Source organism: Anser anser (assembly GCF_964211835.1).
Source record: "Anser anser genome assembly, chromosome: 13".
Classification (NCBI taxonomy): Eukaryota; Metazoa; Chordata; class Aves; order Anseriformes; family Anatidae; genus Anser; species Anser anser.
This window is the reverse complement of record NC_139734.1, coordinates 3,175,750-3,200,918: the sequence shown is the minus strand read 5'-3', so window position 1 is coordinate 3,200,918 and position 25,169 is coordinate 3,175,750. Positions and strand designations below refer to the sequence as shown.

The 25,169-nt window shown below is 35.1% G+C and overlaps 1 protein-coding gene across 9 annotated transcripts in view; it reads right to left on the bottom strand.

Moving 5' to 3' along the window:
• STAG2 (STAG2 cohesin complex component) overlaps nucleotides 1–25,169 on the bottom strand; it is a 74,940-nt gene that overhangs the window by 12,773 nt on the left and 36,998 nt on the right. For all 9 annotated transcript variants that reach the window (XM_083798004.1, XM_083798003.1, XM_083798002.1 and 6 more), the window contains 20 exons: nucleotides 24,530–24,691; nucleotides 21,983–22,079; nucleotides 20,589–20,665; nucleotides 18,871–19,075; nucleotides 16,604–16,755; nucleotides 14,222–14,295; nucleotides 14,004–14,127; nucleotides 12,765–12,863; nucleotides 12,583–12,662; nucleotides 11,965–12,072; nucleotides 11,086–11,197; nucleotides 10,073–10,190; nucleotides 9,274–9,377; nucleotides 8,356–8,448; nucleotides 8,054–8,143; nucleotides 6,828–7,031; nucleotides 5,312–5,382; nucleotides 4,879–4,966; nucleotides 4,694–4,774; nucleotides 2,191–2,283 (listed from right to left, as the gene is read on the bottom strand). In XM_083798004.1, the coding sequence (XP_083654130.1) occupies nucleotides 2,191–2,283; nucleotides 4,694–4,774; nucleotides 4,879–4,966; nucleotides 5,312–5,382; nucleotides 6,828–7,031; nucleotides 8,054–8,143; nucleotides 8,356–8,448; nucleotides 9,274–9,377; nucleotides 10,073–10,190; nucleotides 11,086–11,197; nucleotides 11,965–12,072; nucleotides 12,583–12,662; nucleotides 12,765–12,863; nucleotides 14,004–14,127; nucleotides 14,222–14,295; nucleotides 16,604–16,755; nucleotides 18,871–19,075; nucleotides 20,589–20,665; nucleotides 21,983–22,079; nucleotides 24,530–24,691 (2,232 nt within the window). The remainder of the gene's footprint in view (nucleotides 1–2,190; nucleotides 2,284–4,693; nucleotides 4,775–4,878; nucleotides 4,967–5,311; nucleotides 5,383–6,827; nucleotides 7,032–8,053; nucleotides 8,144–8,355; nucleotides 8,449–9,273; nucleotides 9,378–10,072; nucleotides 10,191–11,085; nucleotides 11,198–11,964; nucleotides 12,073–12,582; nucleotides 12,663–12,764; nucleotides 12,864–14,003; nucleotides 14,128–14,221; nucleotides 14,296–16,603; nucleotides 16,756–18,870; nucleotides 19,076–20,588; nucleotides 20,666–21,982; nucleotides 22,080–24,529; nucleotides 24,692–25,169) is intronic.

Here is a 25,169-nt window from a genome sequence, read left to right as displayed (position 1 = left end):
CTTTTCTAATTGTTTTGATCACATCTGGAAAACACATAGCATGGCTGAGGATATTCAATCCCTTCAGATCCTAAGGTATGTCTTGCTCCCAAAAAACCAACCACCTCTTCATTTTGCTGGCAAACTTGTCCACCTGACATCAGATTTCAATGTCTGTACTACAACCCCACGAAGTCTGAATGCATCAGTACCTAGACTGATATTCTTTAAACTAACTGGACAATACATTGCTTAACGCTGCACTTCATCGTTTTCACCATAATCTCTTACATACTACCATTTTAGCGTAAAGATCAGTTCTCAAACTCCTCAAAGGAAATGCTATCATTTTCGTGGTCATGGAAATACATACGCTCCTCTTGAAGTTCCCTTCCAGGAGATTAGAAAGGGAAAACACCTACATGCCCTACGTGACTGACGCAATTTGTTTCTAGGGCATGTGCCCGAAAATAAGAGTAGATTTTTAAAGAGACCTACTCAGAGCTTCAGTGACTTTTGTCATACTTTCACACCCTACACCTTATGACTTTGATACTAGTTAACTCTCAGACTTAAAACAAGCAGTTCCAGGAAGAACTTATAATAAGATTCTTGTTATAGCAAGAGTTGCAAAAACTGCAATTGTACGACTAAGTGGACTAGATATTCAACTACAAGCTCAAGGACTTTTTTTTATCACCTTTTATAGCAAAACTCTCCTGGGCTTTCTATTTGTTTAAATTAAAAGTACATCTATAGAAGATAGTTTGGTCCTTCTTCATAGAGAGATGCTAAACTTTTTTTTTTTTAATCTTGTTTTAGCTTTCTAAAGGTTGTTATGGCATTTACTTTGAACTAATCCTGCTATCAGTTACCTGTGCTCTTCAGTGGATCCTGAAATCCATACAAATGTCCTGGCTGAAGGACTATCTGAACACAGACTGGAAGAGACCCAGCCCCTACAGCTGACCCAGTTACCCTCAGAACTCAAGGCAAGATATCTCAGTTCAAAACTGAAGAAAAAAAAAATCCCCAAACCTTCATGCCTGTATTTTCCTTCAAAAAGCCAGGACTTGTGTCTCCTACCTGAGATACCAGGCACTCCTGACATGGACTAAATACCTACATATTTTACGTCTCAATTATCTAAGGACTTGGATTCAGCTAAAACTCTCGGCCACAAGGAACAACTACATGAGGGACTGACTACAAAATTGGTAAGACAAATAGGTCATCAGAATGCAGCTCCCTGGAACTCAAGCAAAATCTGAAGCTTTACTCAGTGCCCTAACTCCTTAGATCTGAAGCTCCTATCACAGCCTGAGCAGTACATCACTGCTGAGGCTTTTAAGCACTTGCTGGAATGGTCTCCAAGCACCTCGAACTAATGCTGTTAACAATTCACCAGTGTGTATGTGTACTGAAGGGCGACCAAGAAAAATGAATGCCTCTTCTCAACAATAAAATCCCTCAGGTTACAGTGCATATGTGTTTTCATTAACACACACACTGACTACTCATGCTTTTTCTCTTGATCCAGAGATGCACAAAATCCTAGGGTTCTGAAGTGAGGAATATACTCTGTATGCAGCACCATACCGAAGAGGAAGAGTGAAATTGACCATGTATGTTCCCATGTGTTTACAAGAAGGGGAGAGGAAGGTTGTTTTCTTCATGGGTCTTGAGTGCTTCGTTACATATGTATAATAGTGGAAACGTGGCAGTGTAAAAGCACTCTAAGAAATAAATAACTTGCATCTTCTATATAGCTGTTCCCATCCCTTCCAACTCTGTCTACAAATCCACAAGCACCTCCGCTGGAGGTGTGTGACATGACAACCAAGAGTTTGAGATTGAACTATCCCACCTAAAATAAAAGTTGTAATGCTTCCACAGTGCACCTGCCCATTGTCTACATAAAATAACAAGAACAATTAAAAAAACCACTCTTCAAATAAAGTTTATGCTGCCTAAAGTTACTAGAAAGAATCAAGTTTAAATTGGTTTTGAAATCCCACCTAAATTACTTAAAAGAGGGCAAATACACAAAAGTGCAGTGTACACAGAAGACTCAAAGGGCATTAAGCCTAAGCATCCAAGACACTTATCCCACATCCTCACATAAACTTGAATAGTTCCTTTTGCTAGTATTTGACACTTCTTTAGAAGTATAATATTAGAAGACTATCAGGATAAACAACAATCACTAACCTGTTCCTTAACTGCAGTGTTTACATTGGTCAGGTAGTGTTGACAGATTTGACAGAACACTCTCATCTGCTTCTTCAGACGTAGAAGATCCTCCTTTAAAGAGAAAGATTTCATGTAACTGTTCAGCTTTTTCAATTTCATATTCATATATAGTGCATGCATTTTCAGAGCTATCCACCACAGACCTCATACGTAGATGCGAATCAAAGTCCACTGCATTAGTTAAATTCACTATTACAAACAAAATTAGCAAGGAGCTATTCCCTCAATTTTGTCATCCTGTGTACTACAATAGAAATGGAAGTTGGGATGAAATCGGCAAAACTATTAAAAAAATAAATAGTAACAACAAAAAACAGTGCACAAAGCATTTTCTTTTTAAAATATTTAAAAATATTTTCAGCCCTAAGTACAGATTTTAGGTAGCTGTGCAGCTAAACCAGACACAGCTACGTAGTATACTTTTATTTCACTGCTTGGGGATAAAGCAAAGTGTCAGATACGAGTTGGGGTTTTCTTTCCCTCTTCTCTAAAAAATAAGTGATTTTAAAAGTAACTTCAAAAATTTGCGATGACTTCCAGGAAAGTAGATTACTGAGCAAATAAAGTATCAAACTGATACAAATACCATCTGCATAGCATATTTGGTGTCCTAACTTCTAGTTACTCAACTAAACATGCAAAGATTCTAGCTCAGGCAGAACTGGGGAAGTCCAATTACAAGTTATCGTCAGGCCAGACAAAGAAGAAATACCCCTGAGAAATTTAAAAACTATCCAAGCAATCTAAAACAAAAGAAGTCTCTCCCTTCAAGAAAACAGGTAGCACGTTGGTACAATGCGTCATTGAATCTCAACAGGAGTCACAAAAGCAACAGCCACTTATTGACTATGACTGTACAGAGTTTAAATATAGTAAGTTTTTAGAACGCTTTCACTACATACAAGGTTTTATCTCAACATTTACCATTCAGATTGCTATACCAATCTTAAGTGAACTACACACAAGAACATATTCTTACTTTTATAGAGAATTATTCTTTTAAATTTAAAAAAATATATAATTAATTTGATATTTATTACTTTCAACAGCCTGCATCATGAAGCTACTTCTCATACTTAGTCAACCTGTTCACAGACAGCACAGGCCTAGAATTTAATTTTTGTTATGGAACAAAAATCTTTAGGCACAGTACATTCCTGTCACTTCTGGTTCTGTGTGTCAAATTCTTTGCTGTTATGTTCCATTGACATTGAACCTAAGTCAATGGAACTTCTGTATATACCTGGTATATATTTGGCAGCAGTCAAACAGTTAAATATAATAAAACAGGTTTAACTTCTCAACCACAACTGTAAAAGCTTTAATTTACCAAATATTATTATATTGGAGCAGAAATAGTGTTAATAAAGGACTATTTTTTTTTCCAAGTAAGTTATTTTCATTCCTGTTGAAAAGTATTACAAATTACATTTTACTGCACAATAGCTAAGTTAATCTTCATTTCTAACCTAACTTTTCAATATTTACTTCAGCTTCTGCAGTCAGGTTTGTGATAAAGTCTTAATCATTGCTACCAAAAACTCAGACTGCTGCTTCCCCTTAAAAGAATAAGCTAATAAATCTTCCAAATCCTTCACTCACATAAAGAGTTCTCAACAATCTATGTATGCACTTTGTATCTGATATTCTGTTTTTAATAATTGTTAAAAGCAAGATGATGAACTAGTTGGCCAGCATGTGTTGAAGAATTTTGCATTTAGCAGAACTTCAGACTCTAATGACTGAGTCAGAAAGGCTGCAATTACTCATTGGATTAATGAAGTCATAACATGATTAAAAATATAAAGAGAAGACACTATGATCTCACATAGGTGTTCTCTGTTATTAAAAAAAAAAATAGCTCAAGTTACATATCATGCTTCTCTACTCCTATGATATATTGGATGCCCACACTACCATACCCAAAAACAAAGAAAAAAGGCAAAAATGTATACATTCTCACATTAAAACAAACTCATTGTAATAATTAATTGCTAATATATTAATTTAAAAAAAATGATACAATTCATTGATTGCAAATTGAGTCCTTTTCCCTCCAGTAAACTATGACAGACGCCTACAACACGTTAATTCCATGGACACAAGAAAACTGCAATCCCTTCTCTGAGATTTTTGAAGAAGTAAAATTAGAAAAATGACATTTGCCAGAGGTTTATCTTCCATGATCACAATAGATATATTCAATTACTTAAGATTCTTTCAACTTAGTGTTTGTGTGTCAATAATAAACATAACAATTTAGGGAAATATTATGATTTAAAAGCCAAGTATTTCATTGTTAAAATGATGAATTCTGAAGAATTTCTTAGAAATGCAGCTTTCAACAGGTGTATGTATAAAAAATTTCTGAGTTTTAATTGATTCCATCACATTTCCTGTTTGATGACACTGCAGGTACATACAAACATTTGTTTACTAACACAACTGGAACAAGGCATACCTTTGTGGAACTGCTTTCAGTGATTTTTGCTAGCTGCCAAAGGATTACATAATGAGTGCACTGCAGTGCATGAATAACAATCTGAAATCAAAAAGAAAAAAAATTTAAATTAAAAAGAGGCCAATGGAAGTCAGCAACAAAAGCTATTTACTGTTGTACCTAAAGAGCACATTTTAGCTACAAACCTGTTCTGGCATGTCTCCATTTTCAATGCCAGTTTTCAATAACTTGTAGTTGCAGCCAAACAAGTCCCATCTTGATAGGTCGTGAGCACTAGAAGCATTAGAAATGAAACAGAGATGTAAAAGAAACACCACTTCTGAAATTCAATGGTAACAACTACTAAAAGCTTCACTTAAAAAAAAAAAATACAGTCATATATGTATATACACATACACAACCTCCCCCAAACCAAAACAGAAGATTTCAGTTTTGCATCTCTCTCTCCTTATATATTCAAGAGATGCGCCATGTTCTGCACAACACTCCACCATTCACACTGAAACAAAAGTTCCATAAAATTTTATAGGTCTAAAATTTTAAAAACAAAACACAAACTACTACAAAAACAAATCATACAACACAAATCCTGACAGTTATGTGCAGAAGCCTACTTACTTGTGGAAAGCAGTGATTCTCTTCAATGTTGACAAGACCTGATAAGCATCATCTTCATCAGGTTCCTCCCCCTATTTAAAAACCACATTGTAATAAGTCACAAAGAAGGGGGGGGGGGGGGGGGGGGGGGGAGGCAAAAATAACTTTATCTAAATTATTTATTAATGACATGCTTGTTTTTAGAAGATTTGAAGGGGCTGGGGGAGAAAGTAATGCACTGCATGCCCCAAACTGCTGAAAAGGCAATCAGCTTTCATGTTTAGAAGTAACACAGCAGCACAAGGAAAAATATGGTGAGGAGTGCAGGGGGAAGGAAGAATGTATTCAGGCAGCCTAGATTTCTGTGTATTATGTAGGTATTTCAATTTTCTCTGAAGAATCCAGCAGAGGCCACTGTCAGACAATAGATACTGGACTAGACGGGCCACGGGTCAGTACCTCAATCTTTAATCGCAGACCTAAGCCTCTAAGAGGGGTAAAGGAAGTTCTGATGGTCCCACAACGCCTGACAAATTTGTACTTGGAAAGAGAAAAGCAGTACAAAGAAAAGGTGCAAAATAGTATCTATTTGGGTACACAGGATAAGCCATCTGAGGTCACAGAAAACCCCCCTCAGTACACCAGCTATAACCCAAGTATTGGTGTATCAGTCACACTGCAACTGCCACGCATTTTCCTGTCCTATGGTAGCACATGACCAAAGCACTATGGATTTCAACAATTCTACCGGAGTATTTGTCATTTTCCTTCTAGTCAGCTGTTTGACATTTCATTTCCTTGCTTTACCCCTCATTCTTTTTTTTTCTTTCTTACAGACAGGGAACTAAATGATTACTAGGCACATTTCCTACTTGGCCCACATACATCTAGTGATTTCAGGCCAACGAGCAAGAGGAAAAGGAGCAAAGCATGACCAAATAAGTCTGCTGCCGAGAGGTGTGAACAAAGAAGTTATCAACAAAATGCTTCCCATGCTTTCACAGATAAGGAGGAAGAGAAGCAAGTTTTGTCTAAATGTCCCGTATGAATGTCTCAATATCAGAGGAACTTAATGACGTTAAATAACATACCAGGAAGTTCTCTCTCTTAAGCAGCAAAGAATAGGAATAAAATTATTTTTAACCTACTAAATACATTCAAGGATGTAAAGTGTTTTCCAGAGATTTTGCACACTGTTGTTGATAAAAGATCAATCACAGGCAAGACTGGCAACACTAGTACATCTGAGAATCCTAGCAGAACTAGAACGCTACATCTCTCAAAATTACAATCTTTATAGCAAAGGTGGAAAATTCAAACAATTTCATAGTTTATCTGAAATTTACCTCAAATTCCCCAAAAATACTTGTAAGAAAAGAGGCCAAAGAATCACTGTCCTGATGTAAAGAAACAATCACATAATCACAGCAATGATACTGCTGTATTATTATGCTTGACCTCAGAATTTCGCAAGTCAGAAAAACATGCTGGAAATATTTACAAGGGCAGGAAAAGTTGATCTTGCACATTAAAATACCTCTTGCAGGAAGTCTTCAAGAAGTCGATTAAACTTGTCTGCCAATTCATCTATTAACTGACTTCTTGCAATATCAACCCTGTTAAAGATTGTGAATTCTTCGTTACAGAGAGCATGGTATGTTTTTGAACAGGCTTCCAAAACATCTATGTCTGTGTGCTTCTCCACAATATCCCGGATTTGTCGCAGTAAGGCATCCAAATGCTACAAGAACAACAAGGTGGAAAAAAAAAATAAAAAATAAAAAAAATTGATAAAACTTACTGAATTTTAAAATTCAATTTATTACTTATTTGTTTTTTAAAGCTTGATACAGAATACAAAACAGTTCTAGAAACCAGGTGATACTTTGGGGTAAATTAACAGTGAGTTAAAATTAAGTAGGAGCTTGTCAAAGACTGAAAATTCAATCTATTTTTTAAAAAGTTATTAAAAATTTGCAGCTGTTGGCATGGGTTTATCTAACACTTAAATTTGAAATGACAGATAAATTACACAGAAGCATTTATCTCCCACCCACAAAAACATTTATACATGGTCTTAAAAGCTGTATAAATGGAGAATTAGTTTCATGTTAAGTGTTAGCACTGAAACCAACTTCAGTTGTTGCCTCTCCTCGCCCCAAGTCACTCACTGCCCTCTAGGCTATGCTGTCAACTAAATATTTTATTACTATTTGACCCTAATCGTTTCCAGCTACTTGTTTCACAATGCAGCAAGTTGGTGCATCTTAGAAGGAGAAAACAGACAGGAACAGCCAGCTTCATTACCACAGCTAATAAACAGAGCAGTAACTATTTAATTTGCGATCTGGTAGTTTTCCACTTTTTCATGCAATGAAGATTGTGGTTTACTAGCTTCAGTGATCAGAAAAAGAAAATTTAGCAAGCCATTTCTATAAGCTTTCTCTCTCAAACAGCATACCTCAAACACGACCCTAACACAACAATAAACGCTTCTGCATTAAGTTAATCTACCTGACGAGATTCTCTGTTACAACTGGCCAAAACAGCCTTCTAAAGCTAAGAACAGCAGCCGGACACCTATGTTCAGGTCTTATCCTCAACAAGGGTTTTGACAGACCAAGTCACACTTAATGAAAAATGTTGCACTTACAATGGTGACTGAAATTCCAATGAGGAAGTCTAAATTCTGTTGTCATGTGTCCCTTTCCCCATCTACCCCACCCCGCCTTTTCTGTTAAGTGTTAAGGGATGTTACCTTACCTTTTCTAGTCGCCCTGTTGTATAAATTTCCAAATCAAAGTACTGTGGCAACTGCAACAAGTTGGTGACTTTTTCAGCATCTACAGAATACTGTAAAATTGACAAGGAAAAAATAAAGAGTTCAAATGCAAATAATCTTGGATATAATATCACACAATACATCACAGAACAATCAAACATTAATAAAGACTCATAAGAAAAAAATGAAAACTTGTGTAAGCCATACAGTTAATTACAGAAATTATACTTCTCGTTGAACATTTTAACAGCATCTCAACAGCAAGAAATGGAATTAAACTTACCTTTGCTAACAACTGTGGAAGTGCCACTGCAAAAAGTTCTGTAATTTTTGTCCTGTCATCCAACTGGGTTTTCTTTTCCTTCGCTGTCAGCACCTAAATCATTAGTATTGCAAGAATTTTACAACTACAACCTTCTAACATCACTATAAAATATCAGTGAAAAAAAGTCAATATAAAAATTTTCAGCACTCAGAAAATGCAATTAAGAGTTGCACCTAAAACTATTGAGATTATGCTCAAAACAGAACTGACAATCTAGACAAAAAGTTTACCTTCCTTGCAACAAAACACTGTGATCAGAATGTTTTTCTTGATAATGAAAGAACAGCAATTTTTCCAGCTTGCTTACAATTTTTAATGATTAATATTTATTCAATTCATATGCCAATCTGATCTTCATATCTGAGTAAATGTTCAGTCTGTACCTACATAGGTTTTTCACCAACAGCTGCACAAGTCTTGAAAGCAGTTCCCTTCCCAGCTTAATGTCTCAGTAAAAGAAGGCTGCCTAAACTTCATATAATCAGAAAAAAAAGCCAATTGGTTGGACTGTGGTCCTTCCAAACAATCTATGGAATATATCCAATTCTCTCTTATTGTGCTCTTTAAAATTGAAAATAGCCTTATAGCTTTTTCACATACTGAATTTGGTCTTCTTTCCAACCTTCTTTTAAAATCAATTTTGTAGTACTTTTAATAGCAAAACCAAAGACAGTAGACCAAACAATATTAATTATGTGCCAAAGTCATGAACAAGTGAACAAACCAAGGCTGTCAGACACTGGAGGCTGTGGTAACAAACTCAATTTCTGAACTCAGTCCCTTCAGCAGCAGCCGCCTATGACTGTCTCCTTCTCCCCACACTGTCCCCACAAAGCCACTTCCACATGTCTACATAAGCAGGTTTTTGGTTCCTACCCTTTTCCCTGTTCCTCTTCCCACTGGAGGATGACATTCAGCTGCTTGCCGAATTGTACAAAGCATTATTTCAATCAGTGCGCTTTCCTGTCTATCTGTCAGAGCTGAAATTTCAAGAAACAGACGTTATAATACAGCTGAATTTATTTGTGCTTTTCCACAAATACAAATAACCAAGAAGCAAAACGGTTTTTTTTGAATGATAAATAAGTAAATAAATAAAGGGGTGAGGAGATGGAGAATATAAGCACCTTTTAAAACAGCACAGGAAAATGTTTAAAATTGAGGGGATATCAATGGACAAGTCAAGGGGCAAGATGAAGAGACTATCAAGTTTTATAATCATTTTAGATCTTTCTCATTATTCTAAGGTCCATTTACTAGTACCCATAAATTACAGAATTATCTCAGCTTTTTTGTTTTTATAGTTATTAAGAAAATGACAGTGTTTTCCCATATGATAGTTTTAACATTGAGTAAAAGAACCAGTTTCACAAGCAATTAGTTTCTTTAAGCCCAAAAGTGCAGCCAGACCCTGTTGAACAACAAGACAATTGGACACTGCATGGTTATTCCCTCTTTTTTCTCCCATACTCCCTGCCTCTCTTCTTCAGCATCTAGCTTCCATACCAGAAGTGATCTCTTTCTTCTTCTCCTCACGTTTCATAATTAGTGATTATAGTCATTCAAAAATAGAGAATGTACAGGTACTCATAAATGTAAGCATCTTGTTCCCTTATAAGTCACACCCAATAGAAACTGCTTAGCAATATACAGAAGAACTACTGAAATCTCTTACGCTCTTCTCCATTGAGAGGTTCCTCCAACAGAAGACTGTTCATACATTCCCAGTCCTTCAAGAGATCTGTTGCACAGTCCCACATGCTGTCCACAAGATAAGCAGCATGTTCATGCAACTGAAATAAGAACATAAGTAAGAAAATAAGTATTTTTCTTCATTAGTAATAAAGTTCATTCCAGAAGTTGCTACAATACAGGGCATTTTCCTTGCTGGCTCTTGTCCATGGCAAAAACAAACAAACAAACAAACAAAACACAACATAGAAATGCTGTGAGATCTCTGATTCAACAGAAATCCCTCTTCCCCAAGTAATGTAAGAGATAAATCCATCTCAACTATTGCAGAGTATTAAGTGCTGCAAGATCCATCAGAATCTGCAGGGGCTTTGTGTGTGTGTTTCTTCGTTTGTTTCATTGTTTTGTTTTGCTTCCTTGTCTGGTTGTGTTTTCTTCCCCTATTTGACCTTTACAGAGTTACTTTTAGTTTCTAGGAGTATGAAACAGTAGAATACAAAAACACCTGTCTGTAGTTTCTGGAACAGCGTTAACACCATTAGTTGTGTGACCAACCTTCAAAAACTGCAAGCCTAGCCCTAACAAATATCCTAAGAAATAGCAAAAATCCTAAATTCTTTCACCTAAAGGAGGTTCTCAGCACTTGATAGGATCTTGAGCATATTTGGTAACTTCTTATTTTCGTATGCTTCCCCCCCCCCCCCTTTTTACCTCCTTACAGAGTTCCTAAATCAGAATCTCTTTTCACCTGTATGTTACCATGAAGAACGGGGGAAAAATATTTGTCAGAGCGCTTACAGCCTGTCTCAACATTATGTACCTACAGAAACAGATCCTACAAATAAACAAAACCACACAAAACTGTCCCTTATGTCCTCTGGAATGTTCAAGTAATGGAGAAAAACTAGGATAGGTTCATAGTTATTAACTGATTGGGGGGGTGGGGGGAATTAAAACAAAAAGCAAACTGAAAAAACACCCATGAAACCAACTTACTTCACTTTCCAAGAAGAAAAACACTAACGTCTTCACAAGATTAGCATTCGGACTTTGTCTTCCCCTCCTTTTAAGTATTCCATCATCTTCAGGATCTCTGCGGCTAAAAAGCCTAAAAGAAGAACAATTTCAGGACAAACTTCTTCATTGCCTTTGCCACATTAATTTTATATCTATGTACTGTTTTTACAAATGCACACTTAATATCTCAGTGCACAGCTCTACGTTTTATTTTGAATTGAAGTAATTTGGAACAAATGTTATTTGAACAATTTTGTATTTGCTGAGTTAGTATTTTACTGACAGCGTCCAGTGGAACATGTAATTATAAAAAAAATACTGTACAAAATCAGCGATAATTGCAAATACTAGCATTTACTGAACATCCCCATATGAGACTTTAAAGCAGCAAAGAAATACTAGGAAAAGGTCTAAAAAGTATTAGATGGAAACTATCTTGTTTTCCTGAACATTTGATGAAGGTGTTGAACAAATTTTGTTTGTTTTACAGAAAAATACTTCACGAAATGGTCATCCGATACAACTTTTTTAGGGAAAAAATGCTTAGTATGACAGAAGTACAAACTTTATCTACTACATGAGCATTTTTAAATGTCTCAAAAAACACAGTAAGGAAGGGGAAGAAGACGAGAGATGAATGCTTGTATTATCTATTCTGTACGTAGAAGCTTTTAAAATGTAGGCTTCAAAATTACTTCTGATTTTCTATTCAGAAAAACTACATTAGTATTACATTTTCTAGAAGTTATTTCTTAAGGCCACTTCATTATTCAATTTTTCTTAATTAAAGCTAAATCATAGTATTAATGCACACATTAAAATCTACAAGAAAAGTAAAAAACTAATTTCCCCTCTTACTTTTTATAAAGAAATTCCCCTGCGGCAACTGCTACTGGCCGGTGAGCTGAATAAACCAGATGGTAGACATTTTCACAGTCTTCTGCAGTCAGAACTTCTTCACTACTCCTAGGGGTGGGGATGGAATGAAGGAAAGAAAAAGAGGCTGACTCAAAAAAAACCATGAACTCTAGTGATGGGAGATAGAAATGAAGGAGAAGCTAAAGCTTTTCCTTCAAATGTGCATCCTAAAAATAAAACCAAAGTATTTTGGTTCCAAAATCTTGCTAAACAGCAGTTACCTACACAGCATGAGCATTTGGTAAAAGGTTAGGCTCAGAAGTTCAACTACTGCTCAGGAGACCCTATATTTATTTTCTCTAGTTCAAATCTTCCACAACAGCTTCAGATTTGTGAGACTCAATTCTACATCTCTTTACTTAACCGTGGTGGGTAAGTAACAACACTGTTTTAGCCAGATTACTTCCACAACTCTAGTTTATTCTAGTGTAAGAAACAGAGACACTTCTCTAGACTACAGATTATCTGAATTCTGTCAGGCTACTGTCCATGCCCACAGATGTCAGAAATACTTCTGTTTTAGTGTGCGTTATAGGTCATGTAAGGAGATATACTTACTGTAAAACAAGAGTGAGTAATTTTATTGCTTGGACTGCAACATCATATTCTTTGTCAAGAGTCATAGACACAATTCTATCCTAAGAACACAAAAGACGATTATTTTCAAAGAGCAAAGAAAGGAAATACAAATAAAAAAATATATATTTTTAATGTTCTTAAAAATATGAAGCCACACTAACCTTGAACCGACTGGTGAAGAGTTCCAATTTGGAATTAAGCTCTTTATTATAGTAAAGCCCTTGCAGAGCAGTTAGGCATTTCAGCCTTACTTCCCCTTGCTAAAATAAAATTAAGAACTGGATTAAAGTCAAGTGTAGAATATAGATGTGATCTTCAAATCAGACATGACAAGATTCTTTTGCAGTCTGAATTAATTCAAAGATTAAATGTTGTCAAGATATACCATCAATATCATGTTAATGACATAAGAATATGTCCATTTGTAACAAGTGAAGAAAAATCTGTCTTACTGCAGTTAGTATCTCTAAGTCAAGATACATCTTTAAAGACTGAAACAAGTGTATTTTAAATCTCCAGACATTTTTGAAGTAGAATTCAACATATTTCCTTTCACTTAATTAAAGCTGGCAACACATATATCATTAATAACCATCTCTTGTTGGATCACAATTACCAAGTAGATACAGGGACAAACAAGTATTCCTTCTGAAATACATTTTTTCCTGTAGCAGAGAACATGTTGTAAGGTACAGATACAAACACTTTGCAGAAGTTTAGTGTTTAGACTTCACAGTTTCTTATCACACCAATGCCAGTGGTTATTGGTTTGTGATGCCAAACCCATAAAAAGCATGAGCGAAAATCCCTTATTTGTCTTACTTAAAGTTCAGTAACTTGAAACAAATACAAGAGCTGAGACAATCTGCTGAGTATACAATGAATCAAGGATCATTCATAAGCTATGTCTTTTGACCACTCCAAACAGATATGAATCTTTAGCTTTTAAGTAACAGCTCGGGGCACTCATCACCAAAGGGGATTTCTTTTCACATGCTTTTTAAGTTACCTGGTAATATCAGAATAGATTCTTAACTTGGCAAAACAGAGAAACTGTCTGGCTACACATGATTGGATAATCCCATATGAAATGCATTCAATTTAAATAGTTAAGTATTACAGAATAAAAATCTGCATCAACAAAAAATAAGTAACTAGATAAATAGAAAAGGCCATTTCCTTACAAGTAACATTTCCTTAAAAATCTGTACACGCTCTCTAAAACCATTCAAACCTTATCAGTATTTTATACATATGTTAAACACTAGTGCTTGTGAGTGCTAAGAAAAGCAGTGACTGATTAGAACAGCTAAGAGGTCAGAACCTGATTTGGCAAGATCAACATCCAAAAACGTAGATTTATGCTTGATATTCCATTCCTTACCTTCAGCGCAGCTTACCTTATCATGCATAGTCCACCCTACATATTTTAAGTAGCTGTCATTGAGAAAGGCATCACTGTACATCTTCATCCATATTCCAATTTCTTCAATACAGATAGCTCTTATTTCAGCAATTGCATCTCTGTGGAGAGAAGCAGAACAATTGGAGCAAGGAGATAAATAATTACAAGTAACTAGTCACCAGCTTCCAAAATAAATTAATAAATAAAGCTTACCGGTATCTATGCACAAAAACACCTTTGAATATTGCATTCATCATGTTTTCTATTTCATCTTGATTTTCCTGGAGCTGAAAGAATGAACAGAGTACATAAATACAGATCACCACTTCTGCAGTCAGATCACATGGTGTTGATGCTAGACAAACTAAACTAAATGAACATTTACTTCACAAGTATGGGTGTTAAATCCCTTCCTGAAATATCTACAAGTGTGTTTCTCAGTACAATACACTATAATAAATTTCATCTACCACAGCATGTAAGTTTTGGTAATTCTGACCACTGAAATTCTTCAACTGTGGCAAAGATAGCTAAGGTTTCTGCAGGCCCCTTCAGAAATTATTTGTAAGGAAACTTGATGTTATTTTCTAGTGAGTGACTTATTAAGCCTAATGTTTAGCCCAATTTTTAATACATATGCTATGTTCTTTATGGACCTGTATTACACTAGGTCAATATCTAAATCATGTGAAATAACATATGAAAAACGTGAAATAACAGAGAGACTGTTCTTTATCCTAAAAAGTATAGGATCTATATAGAGAAAATACAGATCAAGCACTTTGCAAGTGGCTGCATGAGCAGAGTATACACCATTTTGCACGCTTCTTTCCACCTCGGCCATAACATCAGAGAGAAAAAAAAATCCAGAAACAAAGTAATGGCAGGAAAAAAGAATTTATGAATATGGAACTGAAAAGTAACTTAGGAGACAACACGCAAGGGATTTGAAAAATGATCCATAATCTTTTAAAACACAGAGAGTTGCATTTGCTTTGAAAGTGCAAGAAAGTCAGTTGAAAGATCTGAAGTTAAGTAAATATTGTCAGAAGAGAAGCATGTTCTTTTTGCAGTTTGAACTATTAAGGTGGGACAGAATAAGCCAGTGTTAATGAGAATAGCCAATGACTGCAGATATAGGCTTTCCAGTAAACCAAATTAACATTTATATATAAAACAAAAATCAGACAAAAAACAACAACCAAATAAACCCTAAAGAGACATTATTCAGACAGAATAATGGAGAGAGTGGGTGGGTGTTACAAAAGATAAAGACTTCTCCCTACAGAATTTTAAACAAAGAGTAAGAACCAACAGTTTCCATAGCATCACAAGATTTTGGAATTGGAAGCAAAAGTATAAAGAAATACAGCAAGAATAAAAAGACTAACAAGCCAAAATATCTAACACTTATCTAATCTAACAATACCTGTCTTCTGACGTAGAGTGAGAGAGGGAAAAAAAAATATTAAAATGAGAGACTTGCAAAAAAAAAAAATCAACAGATAAAATAAATTTCTGTACTAGAGAAGGCTGTTATAAATGAAACAAACCCTGAAATTAAACATTTGATTGAATGTTACTTTGAAGCTTATTTTCACTTAGTACAAGAAAAACTGAAAATCACAACCAAAGCTAGAAAATCTTGTAAGAAATCCTAAAGGCCAATCTACGTATGAACAATTGAGATTGGGAAAAAGTCTCCACTTTAACATCACTGCATTTCTCTCTGTATCCATGTATTACCTATAACAGAACTAGTCCTGCACACACATCTAGCACAATTGCATTTAATGGTACTGCTTGGGTATTTAAGAGATTGGTCTCAAACTGCAAGATCTTTGGGACATAAACAAAAAACTAATTTTTCGAGGCAGTAAAAATGCAGCAAGTAACAACGCAAAAAGTTGAATACCGAAGGAGAAATGTTCCCCCTTTAATCATCAAAGTTATTTCTCATGTCTAAAAAGCAAAAAACTCACCCGTTCCCCAGAAAATAAAAACTAAAACCTGAATGAGCTAGAGCTTTCAACAAGACAGCACTGTCAGCAATGATTCAGCAAATCCCTTACACACAGAAATAAAGAAAATAGAAGCAGATAGCATTTTCAATTTGTTTAGTGATTTCTGTAGAAGAAAGGACCCTATCAGAAGCCCTAAAACAGTTTATTCTGAGACTGATATTGACATCGTAACAGCAGCATTTTGCACCATGATTGACAGGTTCTCTAGAAGCTAAAAACAGTCCAGGCATGGAAATTGTTGTTGAATATTTCAGCTGTTCAGAAAACTGGTCAGGAAATACAACAAAATGTTATCTATTACCAATTCCAGTCTCTCTTAATAATTTTAATGGCACTATCTGAAATTTAACTCTTTTTACAGAAAAACAGAAAGAAGCACTTTCAAAGTGATTAAGTTTTTTAAATATTAAAAATATGAAGAAATTAAAGAATGAAACAGATGGACTTTTAACTACCTTTACAAAAAGGACAACAAAAAACCCTTACAGGGCAAAAATAATTATTGTTTGTCATATATCAATGTTCATCCTCCAGCAGTCATAAAGCACACGAGAAGACAAAAAGCACTAACCTCCTTTCTTTTCTGTAGTAAGAGTTCCAGCCTATCATTAGCCCGTTTCCCAATTATTTTATTTCTTTCTGCTTCATACTGCCGTTGCGTATTGTCCATGTTAATACTAAGATTTAATGCCACATTCACTAAAGCAGTCATCAGCTTCATGGCTACAAAACAGTAAAAATAGTAAAGATTATTTATGTTACCTATATTTGAAGAAGGATGATAGATAAACATCCTGATACTTCCCCTCCTGTCACCAGTTTTTGTATTTATGAAAATATATTCACTGTAGATTTCTTGATTCACAAGCTTCAGGACTTCAGCACTGTTTTATGTAGTGCTACTCCTTTACTGAAATTGTTCTGCACGACTACTTAACAACACAGTAGATAACACACTGACCTTTTGTTTCTTTGTTATTTTTTAATACTATCAACATTATTATTGAATGGATATATAGGACATGCTTCCCCCCAAAAAATATGTGGAATGTAAGATTTATAAATGTAGCCCAGGAAACACTGAAAGGATTCCATTATGAGAATCAGTTAAGAGTCATATTGCCCAATCATTAAACCTAAAACACACAAGCTTTTTTTCCTTCAAAAGGAAATGTTTTAGACAACTACCGCCCACCATACCGAACCACTCTTTTCCCATCAATTTCATTTTAATTAGGCAACTTTTAACTATTCCTTTACATGCAAAAGCAGAAAAGCAATATTAGCCAACTAAAAGACAACCAACCAAAATGTAAAAATACTTGGTTTTGTTTCTTTGTGTGTGATTTTACTTTTTAATCACCCCTTTTTAAAAGGGCACAGACAAATATGCCTACCCCGTAAACAAGGAGGCAGCCAACAGGGCATATGCAGAACACTGTTAACACTAGCATAAAGTTGATGAGTAAGGCATAAAGACATGCAGATATATCTAAATATTGTCACATGCTGTGATCTCTAAGGATATCAAGATGAAAAGAAGTAGTCTGAGCTAATCTTAGAAGCCAAATTACTGCAAATAACAGTAAATAGGAATACAAGGATTTTGTTGGCTTTTTCTATCCTATATAAAACCCAATCATCAAGAATACAAGCTGTGATCATGTGAAATGCAGAAATAACTACACAGAATCAACAGAATTGACTACTGATGTGAACAAATGCAAACAAGACTACTAAAAAAAACATTGTGTGACAGAAATTAACATGCAACAGGGCAATTTCAGCAACTTCCATTCAGGCACAACTCAAATTTAAAAAGGTACTCAAACTGTGGTTTTGAAGAGCTGAAGTTTATATTTGCAGTACGGTGCAACAATCAAATTGATGATACAGCAGAATCAGTATATTCACTTGAAATAAAAAGCAATTTTGTTCTTCCTCCACAGTAAATGCTTTGACTAGTGGGAATCTCAGAGCAGCAGCCTAATATGTAATGTTTTAATGTATATTCAAAGAAGATGGCCAATGAAATTTAGCAGCTGACCAGACACCCAGAGCTGAAATTTGCTGTAAATCTGACAGCTCCAGTGAACTAACAAGAACTATTTCTAGTGTGGCAGAAACTCAGTTTCATGTACAGTTTAAATTCACCTTGCTCAGATTAAAATTGCTACAATAAGCCTGACATAAGTGGACTGCTGCCTGATGCCATCCAAGACCCTTCTTCGTTAAACTCTGCAGACTGACAGGTTGCTTATCCAGTAAGCCTAATCGTTGTCCATTATCACAGGGAGTTTTAAATAAATGTCATATTTAGCTCATAACAGATACCTAGATAGCTTGACAAACTTGAAAATATCAAGTAAAATGAAAATTTAAAACCATACAGTAATTTAGTGACTGTATCACTGATGATTTCTTTAAAATTATTTCTAATGCAATGAATAGATATGCTACTTTCAATTACAGTATGCCATGGCCTCTATATAAAGCACAGTTTAAATGTGTACTAAAAATCGCATCCAATTTAAAATATGACTCTGGTTTGACTTAATGCAGAGCATACAGAAGTTTGACTCTATTTTTGTAAAGTTTTTTTCTATTTGCTTTTCTTAGTAGGCTTAAAGCTAACAAATGAAGTACTAGACACAGCTGGTAAGGAAAGCTTTAAAGTAACTCTGAGTAACGCACTGTAATCTGTACTAAAACTAGTTGCCTTAGAAAAGCATATCACACAAAGAAACATGAGCCGAACATTCTGTCAGAACAACTTCTTGCTGTGCAACACAAGACATAACACAGAAGCAATAAACAGGTAAAGAAAAATTCACTGACCTGCCAGCGTGCTAGTGTGCCGAAATGCTCTGACTTGTGAGTCTGACAATCCCGTAAGCAGTGAAATGACAGTATCCATCATATATTCATCATATATGATGCTATATTGACATTGTCGGACGAGTACTCCAATGAACTCACAAAAACTGGATTTGAACTTCTTCCACTGGGGACCAGCCATAGTTAGCGGATAATCTCCACTATCCTATTTAAAAAAGAAAAAGAGAGAGAGATACAAACAGGAAACTCTTTCAAATGTCTTTAGAATTATTTTTTAAGTTGAGAATAAAAAGAGGAATAAGACCTCAGAACCAAAAAGATCTCAAAAAACAATCCATCAGAATAACCTTATTGCACAAATACAAATCTACTCTAATTTACAGCTCAGGTTTGTTATATGCAGACACAACATACTACAAGTCCTACAACAGAAGCTGCACAAAATCAGATATACCAAATTAGCAACTGATTTCTACTGCCTAAAATCTGCTTCAGGTTACACTAGAACAAAAAAACATCACATGCAGCGTTAGTTAACATCCACGAACACTCAGATCAGGACCTTAATGAAGTTTCTAAGGAGATGCTTACATATTAGACTGAAAATTCCTTAAGTCAAATGACAAACTACTTCTTGAAAATAAGAAATTACGCCTTGAAAATAAGAAATGTGTACTCCTCTCCTGCTCTGGGTACCCTTATAAATAATGATAAAATGACAGAAAAACAATTGATGATCATTTCTCTTAGTGTTTCTGCGATCAGCAGCAATCAGATAAGCGATCAGCTGCGATCAGATAAGATGCCAAATTACATTACAACTTAGAACAAAAAATATATCCATGAAAAGGGATTAGAAATCTGGGAGCTGAGATGTTCATTAGAATTGTTACAAGAAAGAGTAAGCGTAACAGAGTGATAAACAAATCTGAACAAATAATCCTAACTGAAGCTTTTTAAATTTCAGGTGACATGACAGTAATCAAATCCATTTATGAATTAAAGCTAAAGAATAATAAAATACCTTTAAACCTTTATCTGTTAAAGTTACTAATTTTCTTTGGATTTTAACTTGAGGAAAAAAATCCTTACTAGACAAATTTTGGGAGGAAGATCTGGTTATCTTCACATTCTTCGGAACATAGGGTAAAAGGAAAACAATACCAAAAAAACACAAACCCCAACAAAATAAATAAGAGTCCATCTCGTTTACCCCACACTCAATGGAACGAGAATAAATGACAACTTGAAGGCAGAAAAACTACATTTCCCATGAAATGGAAAGCATTAGTCTTCAACTAAGGAATAATCAAATTCAAATCTCCACAGTTTGTAGATTAATGGACATGTTGAAATAAATTCAACAAACATTTCACGCGTTCCTCAAAAAAGACTTAAGGGCCTCATGTACACGGAGGGGTATGGGGGACATTGGAGGAAGTATGCCACATAGCCCCAGCAGTAGAAGTTCCCACTGTTCAAAAACTGAAAGTGGACATTTGTTTTATTAATAATTTAAGAAATCACTTACATACACATAGAATTTTATTTACTAGTCTCATAAGTTCAAAATTATAAAGTTTAAGATTTTCATTCATCAAAGTCTTGTCATTTTTACAGTTGTTCTTACACTTGAAGAAATCTGCAGTAGGATTAGGACAGGTAAAATGGAAAAACATTCTAATATCAATACATTCTCAGCACTTTCATTAAATTACCTCATCGAATTCTTCAGTCATTTTTCGGATTATTTCAGAATTCTGCATGTGTCGGAACATCTCTGCTGTGACAACTCCTACAATTTAGATTAGATTATTATTAACGCTTTTAAAATGAGAGAGGTGGATAGCAGATGACATATCTCCTGCTACCATGTAAAAATGGTCAATTTACACCTAACCTACAGATTATACATGTTTTTTTTTTTGTGGTGCTGGGTGGCTCTGTTGCTGTTTGCTTATTTTTCAAGTTGTTATACTCTTCATTTTAGCATTTGTAACAAGTGTGGGGCACTACAGTTTTTCCTATTATATAAAGCGTGTGCTCACACCATCTAAAATTTACTCATTCGTTCATATCCAGAAGTCAATGATATTTGTTCCAGACGTCATCAGCTGAGAGACCACACTAATCTGAAGTGACCTTCTAGTATTCAAGATACTAAATGGTATAAGACTATTTTGAACAGTTCTATTGCTATTTATCATCTACTTCACTATGATAAAACTCAATGATTTCATGCAATTTCTATTTCTCTTAGCCTCAAATTTTTCATGTGCAAAGGGTGATATAAAAATAAAAGAGACCTCCTAAAGCTTACTACAACTGCACTGGAAAATTCATGACAAGCATCATCTCAGAAAGCATTAAAAGATTTTGTCATTTTGTCTGGTAACAACAATGAAAAGGTCACTGCTCTTGAAAGCATGACTAACATCTACTGAGGAATGCTATTAGCTTTCTGAAGATTTATACATGTTAAAAGTTTATCTGGAATGAGAAACATTATCAAATGCACTGACACTGTAGAGTAAGTTACCTTCTCCTCCTCTTCAAAACAAGATGAGAGGAAAAAGAATGGAGGATGTGGATTAGAGGAAAGATTCTGGAAAACCAGAAGCTCCCCAAAATAGAACATAAAATATAGAAATACAGTCTTACTGTAGACAGGCTACCATGGAACTGCCCATTTCTTTTACATGAAACAACTCTAAAAGGCTATTAAATGACCATGGAACGCTCACTGATGTGAAGTAGATAAATCCAAACTTTGATTCCAAGACCAAGAAAGTTAAGCTATCAATACTGAAGACGGATGTTTTTCTAACATAATATCAGCAACAGAGGAAGATATGAGAAGTAATTAAGTACCAGTACTGCGTTTTCTTCAGTGTGAATGCAAAAGGCTTAACGTACATTTTGAAGTGTTTCTGTAAAGTTTCTAAACCTCTTGCTCCCATCTTCAAAAATACTTGTTTGACTACAAGAACCTTATAATACAGACTAGCCCTAGGGATGGAGCAGTCCTTCAGCATATGCAGTACAAAAGCCAAGAATGAGAAACATGCTGTAAAATTATATAAAGAGATGAGCAAATATTTCCGTATCTTACCTTTGCAGCCTGAACACTGAATAAAGAAGTTAATGAGATCAAGAAGTGCTATATCTCTGTCATGTTTGTATGACTCTATCCAGTCATCCACCACAGACTGAAAACAAACAAATATAAAGGCAATTTTTAGTTTTTAATAAACTGAAGAATTAGTGTTATTTAAACTGCTTTCTAGTAAGTGATTCTTGCTCCTTCTGTAAGTAACTGGAACTCTGGATGTTTTGACTGATACAGAACAAAATGTTTGAATGATCCTTTACTGTCATAGTAGCATTTTCAGGAAAAGAACTCGTTTCCATTCTATAAACATATACAGGCACAAAACAGATGCTTAGACATGAAGCACAGGAATACCATACAGTCACATAGTAACGTTTTTTGAGGAAGAGTACAAAACACAATTAGCAGATTTTATAACAGCAGGGGGGTTTGTTTGTTTTTAACTATTTTAGTTCCAACAGCTGCAACTCCCTATACTCTTCCTAAATTCTGCCCTTACGATGAACTGTGTTGCATGTACATGAGCTATAACAGGATGAACAGCATTGCCCTACACTGTATTGACATTAATTGCTGTGTTAGCTAAACTAAAACATAATGGCTAGTAAAATGGAATAGCAATAAGACAATTTTACTACAGAATGTTAAAGAGAAGCAAATTAACAGGAAATCTGTGATTGTGGTTTTAAGAAGAATTCACATGCAATTATCTACAAACCATCCATGTGTATAGCACAAACTGTCTACTGCAGAAATCATATGAAAGCATACATTTAACACAAGCACAAGAGAATCGCTTTAGTGCCAAGCTCTCAGTTTTGAGTAGTTTAATATGTTGGTATCCTGCCCTAAAAAGTAGAGTAATTTTCAATAACAAGAGATGACGAAATAGTTCAGGACTTCCATAAGAAAAACAGACTCCACAGCATCCCCTGTGCTTCCTGTCAACTCTTCTCAGTGCTTACTCTTAAAAGCAATCATGGTGCAAGGGCAAATAAAATATACTACCATAGGAAAAAAAATCTGAACAGAAATACAGCTAAATCCCTCTTCCCTCAATGAAAGACTGTTTATAGTATGATACAACTTTTGTCAGCAAGATGAGAAGAATTAAAAATGCAAGTGAAACTGTCGTTGTCTTCCCAGTAGGAGCAGAACCTACAAACTAGTACTGATTTGATTAATCATGGGGGAAGAAAGGAAAAGAAACCTAGGAAAGGTCTTAAATTAGGCTTACAAAGGTCACTGTGCAAAACCAGGATAACGCTAGGAAGGGGACAGATATTTCAGTTAGGCAGCCTTGTTTTCAGAATTCATTTATTTTAAAGAACCTCCAGCAGAAAAGTAAGTGTCCTGAAACTTTTTGTCTCTGTGGATGAACAATCTTTCTCCCAGTGAGAACTGACACAAACTTGGAAGAAGGTATGGAACAGAATTAAAGAAGATTTTGATTATCAAAATCTTTTGAGGAAAGTAAGTGCTGATGGCTACAGAGAAAAATTTTTACACCAAGTGCTGAACTAAAGACTTTATTTTACTTTATAGATACTTCTTGATAACTAAAATATGGACTAAAATTCATACTGTTACCTAGGTATCAATTTCCCCACTAAACAGAGGCGTTGCAGGCAAAGGTCTATTTTTCTCTTGGAAAGCAAAAGATTTGACTGTTTATAGAGTTAAGATGTCATGAAAATATAACCCGTGGTAATTGGCTGGAAATGTAGCAATCAGAGCAGCAGTTAGAATGGCATAGTTTTTCACTTACATTGAAATATGTCAGAATAAAACAGAAGTATCAGAATTTCTCTGAGCAAATATATTAAAGCAGTATGTATAAGTAGTAAGTACTGAAGTAGTATAAGTAGTATGTATAAATCTGAACTAAATTTCTCCCAAGGAATTCAGGCTTCAAGGTTCCCACCTTGAAGCAGGAGCCTGCAAATCTCAAGAGGACTGCACATAGACCCAGCTTCCTGCACACATACCAGAGGAGCTGTAAACTCTAGATTTTTAATCCCAAAGATAGCCTTTCTGCTAGGCTGCTGAGGAGTCACATGAGTGAGTCAGCATGAACTCTTCATGGCTGGCAGGCTTACATTTTAACCCTCTCCTCACCGAAGATTCACAGAGTCAAGCAAAATTTGGTGATTTAAGATAATTTTCCATATAAAAAGCTAATGCTCTTAATAGGCTGACTTCAGTCCGATTAGTAAACGCAGTGTCTAATGCAGTAATTTCTACCAGGTTGAAATTTCCTAGCCTAAATTCCAAACTTTCTTCATTCAGAATACTGGGATTCACTTTGAATAGTATTTTGAATTTCTTTATTATATACCTGATTATTCATGCCTTGCATTTAGCAATGAGAAGTCAGTTATTTCAAGTTCAAATCTTAACAACGCAAGAATTCTTATTCTAATCCGTAACTAAAAGCTACAATGAAGAAAAAATTACCCTAGGCTTTATTTTCTTAAACTATATGTACAATATTGTTATATTTAACTTGTACATTCATACAAGTCTGAAGGACATCTCAAGTCTTACCTGCATAGCACTCTTGCCCATTTTAACTACCTCAAACAGCATCATGTTTTCCACACCATTCTGTTGGTGATGTCCATTCATCCGATTTGGACCACCAGGTTTCCCTCCTCCGTTTCCACTTTTCCCTTTTTCTGCTGGTCCTTTTTTACCTTTTTTACAGGTCTGCAATCATACACACACACACACACGTTTTAAATAGTTATTACATAGTAATTAGAATAAATTATTATTCATACCACAAAAACTATACACAGGACCTTATGTTTCCAAGAATCAAACTTAAATCAGAAGGTGAGATAAAATTAGATAGGGTAGAATAGCTGATTCTCACTGATAGAGAAGACTAACAGAAACTCTACAGGTTTTGTATTTCCTTCTCTGGTTTAAAATCTTTTGGCAATTAAAAATGTGATTAGTGGCAACGACACAAAAGGTTTTCCTTGCATTTAAACTGTAAAACAAAATAATAAATTTTTAATTGAAATGTTGGTTTCTGTTCACTTTTCAAATGAAAAGAGCCGGAATTAATGACATCAACCAAAAGAGACTGTATTAATACCAGGTTTAAGTATAAGAGGGCACACGTGCAGACTAGTCAAATCAAAGCCCTCCCTTGTGCCTTCACAACACAAAGGAAATA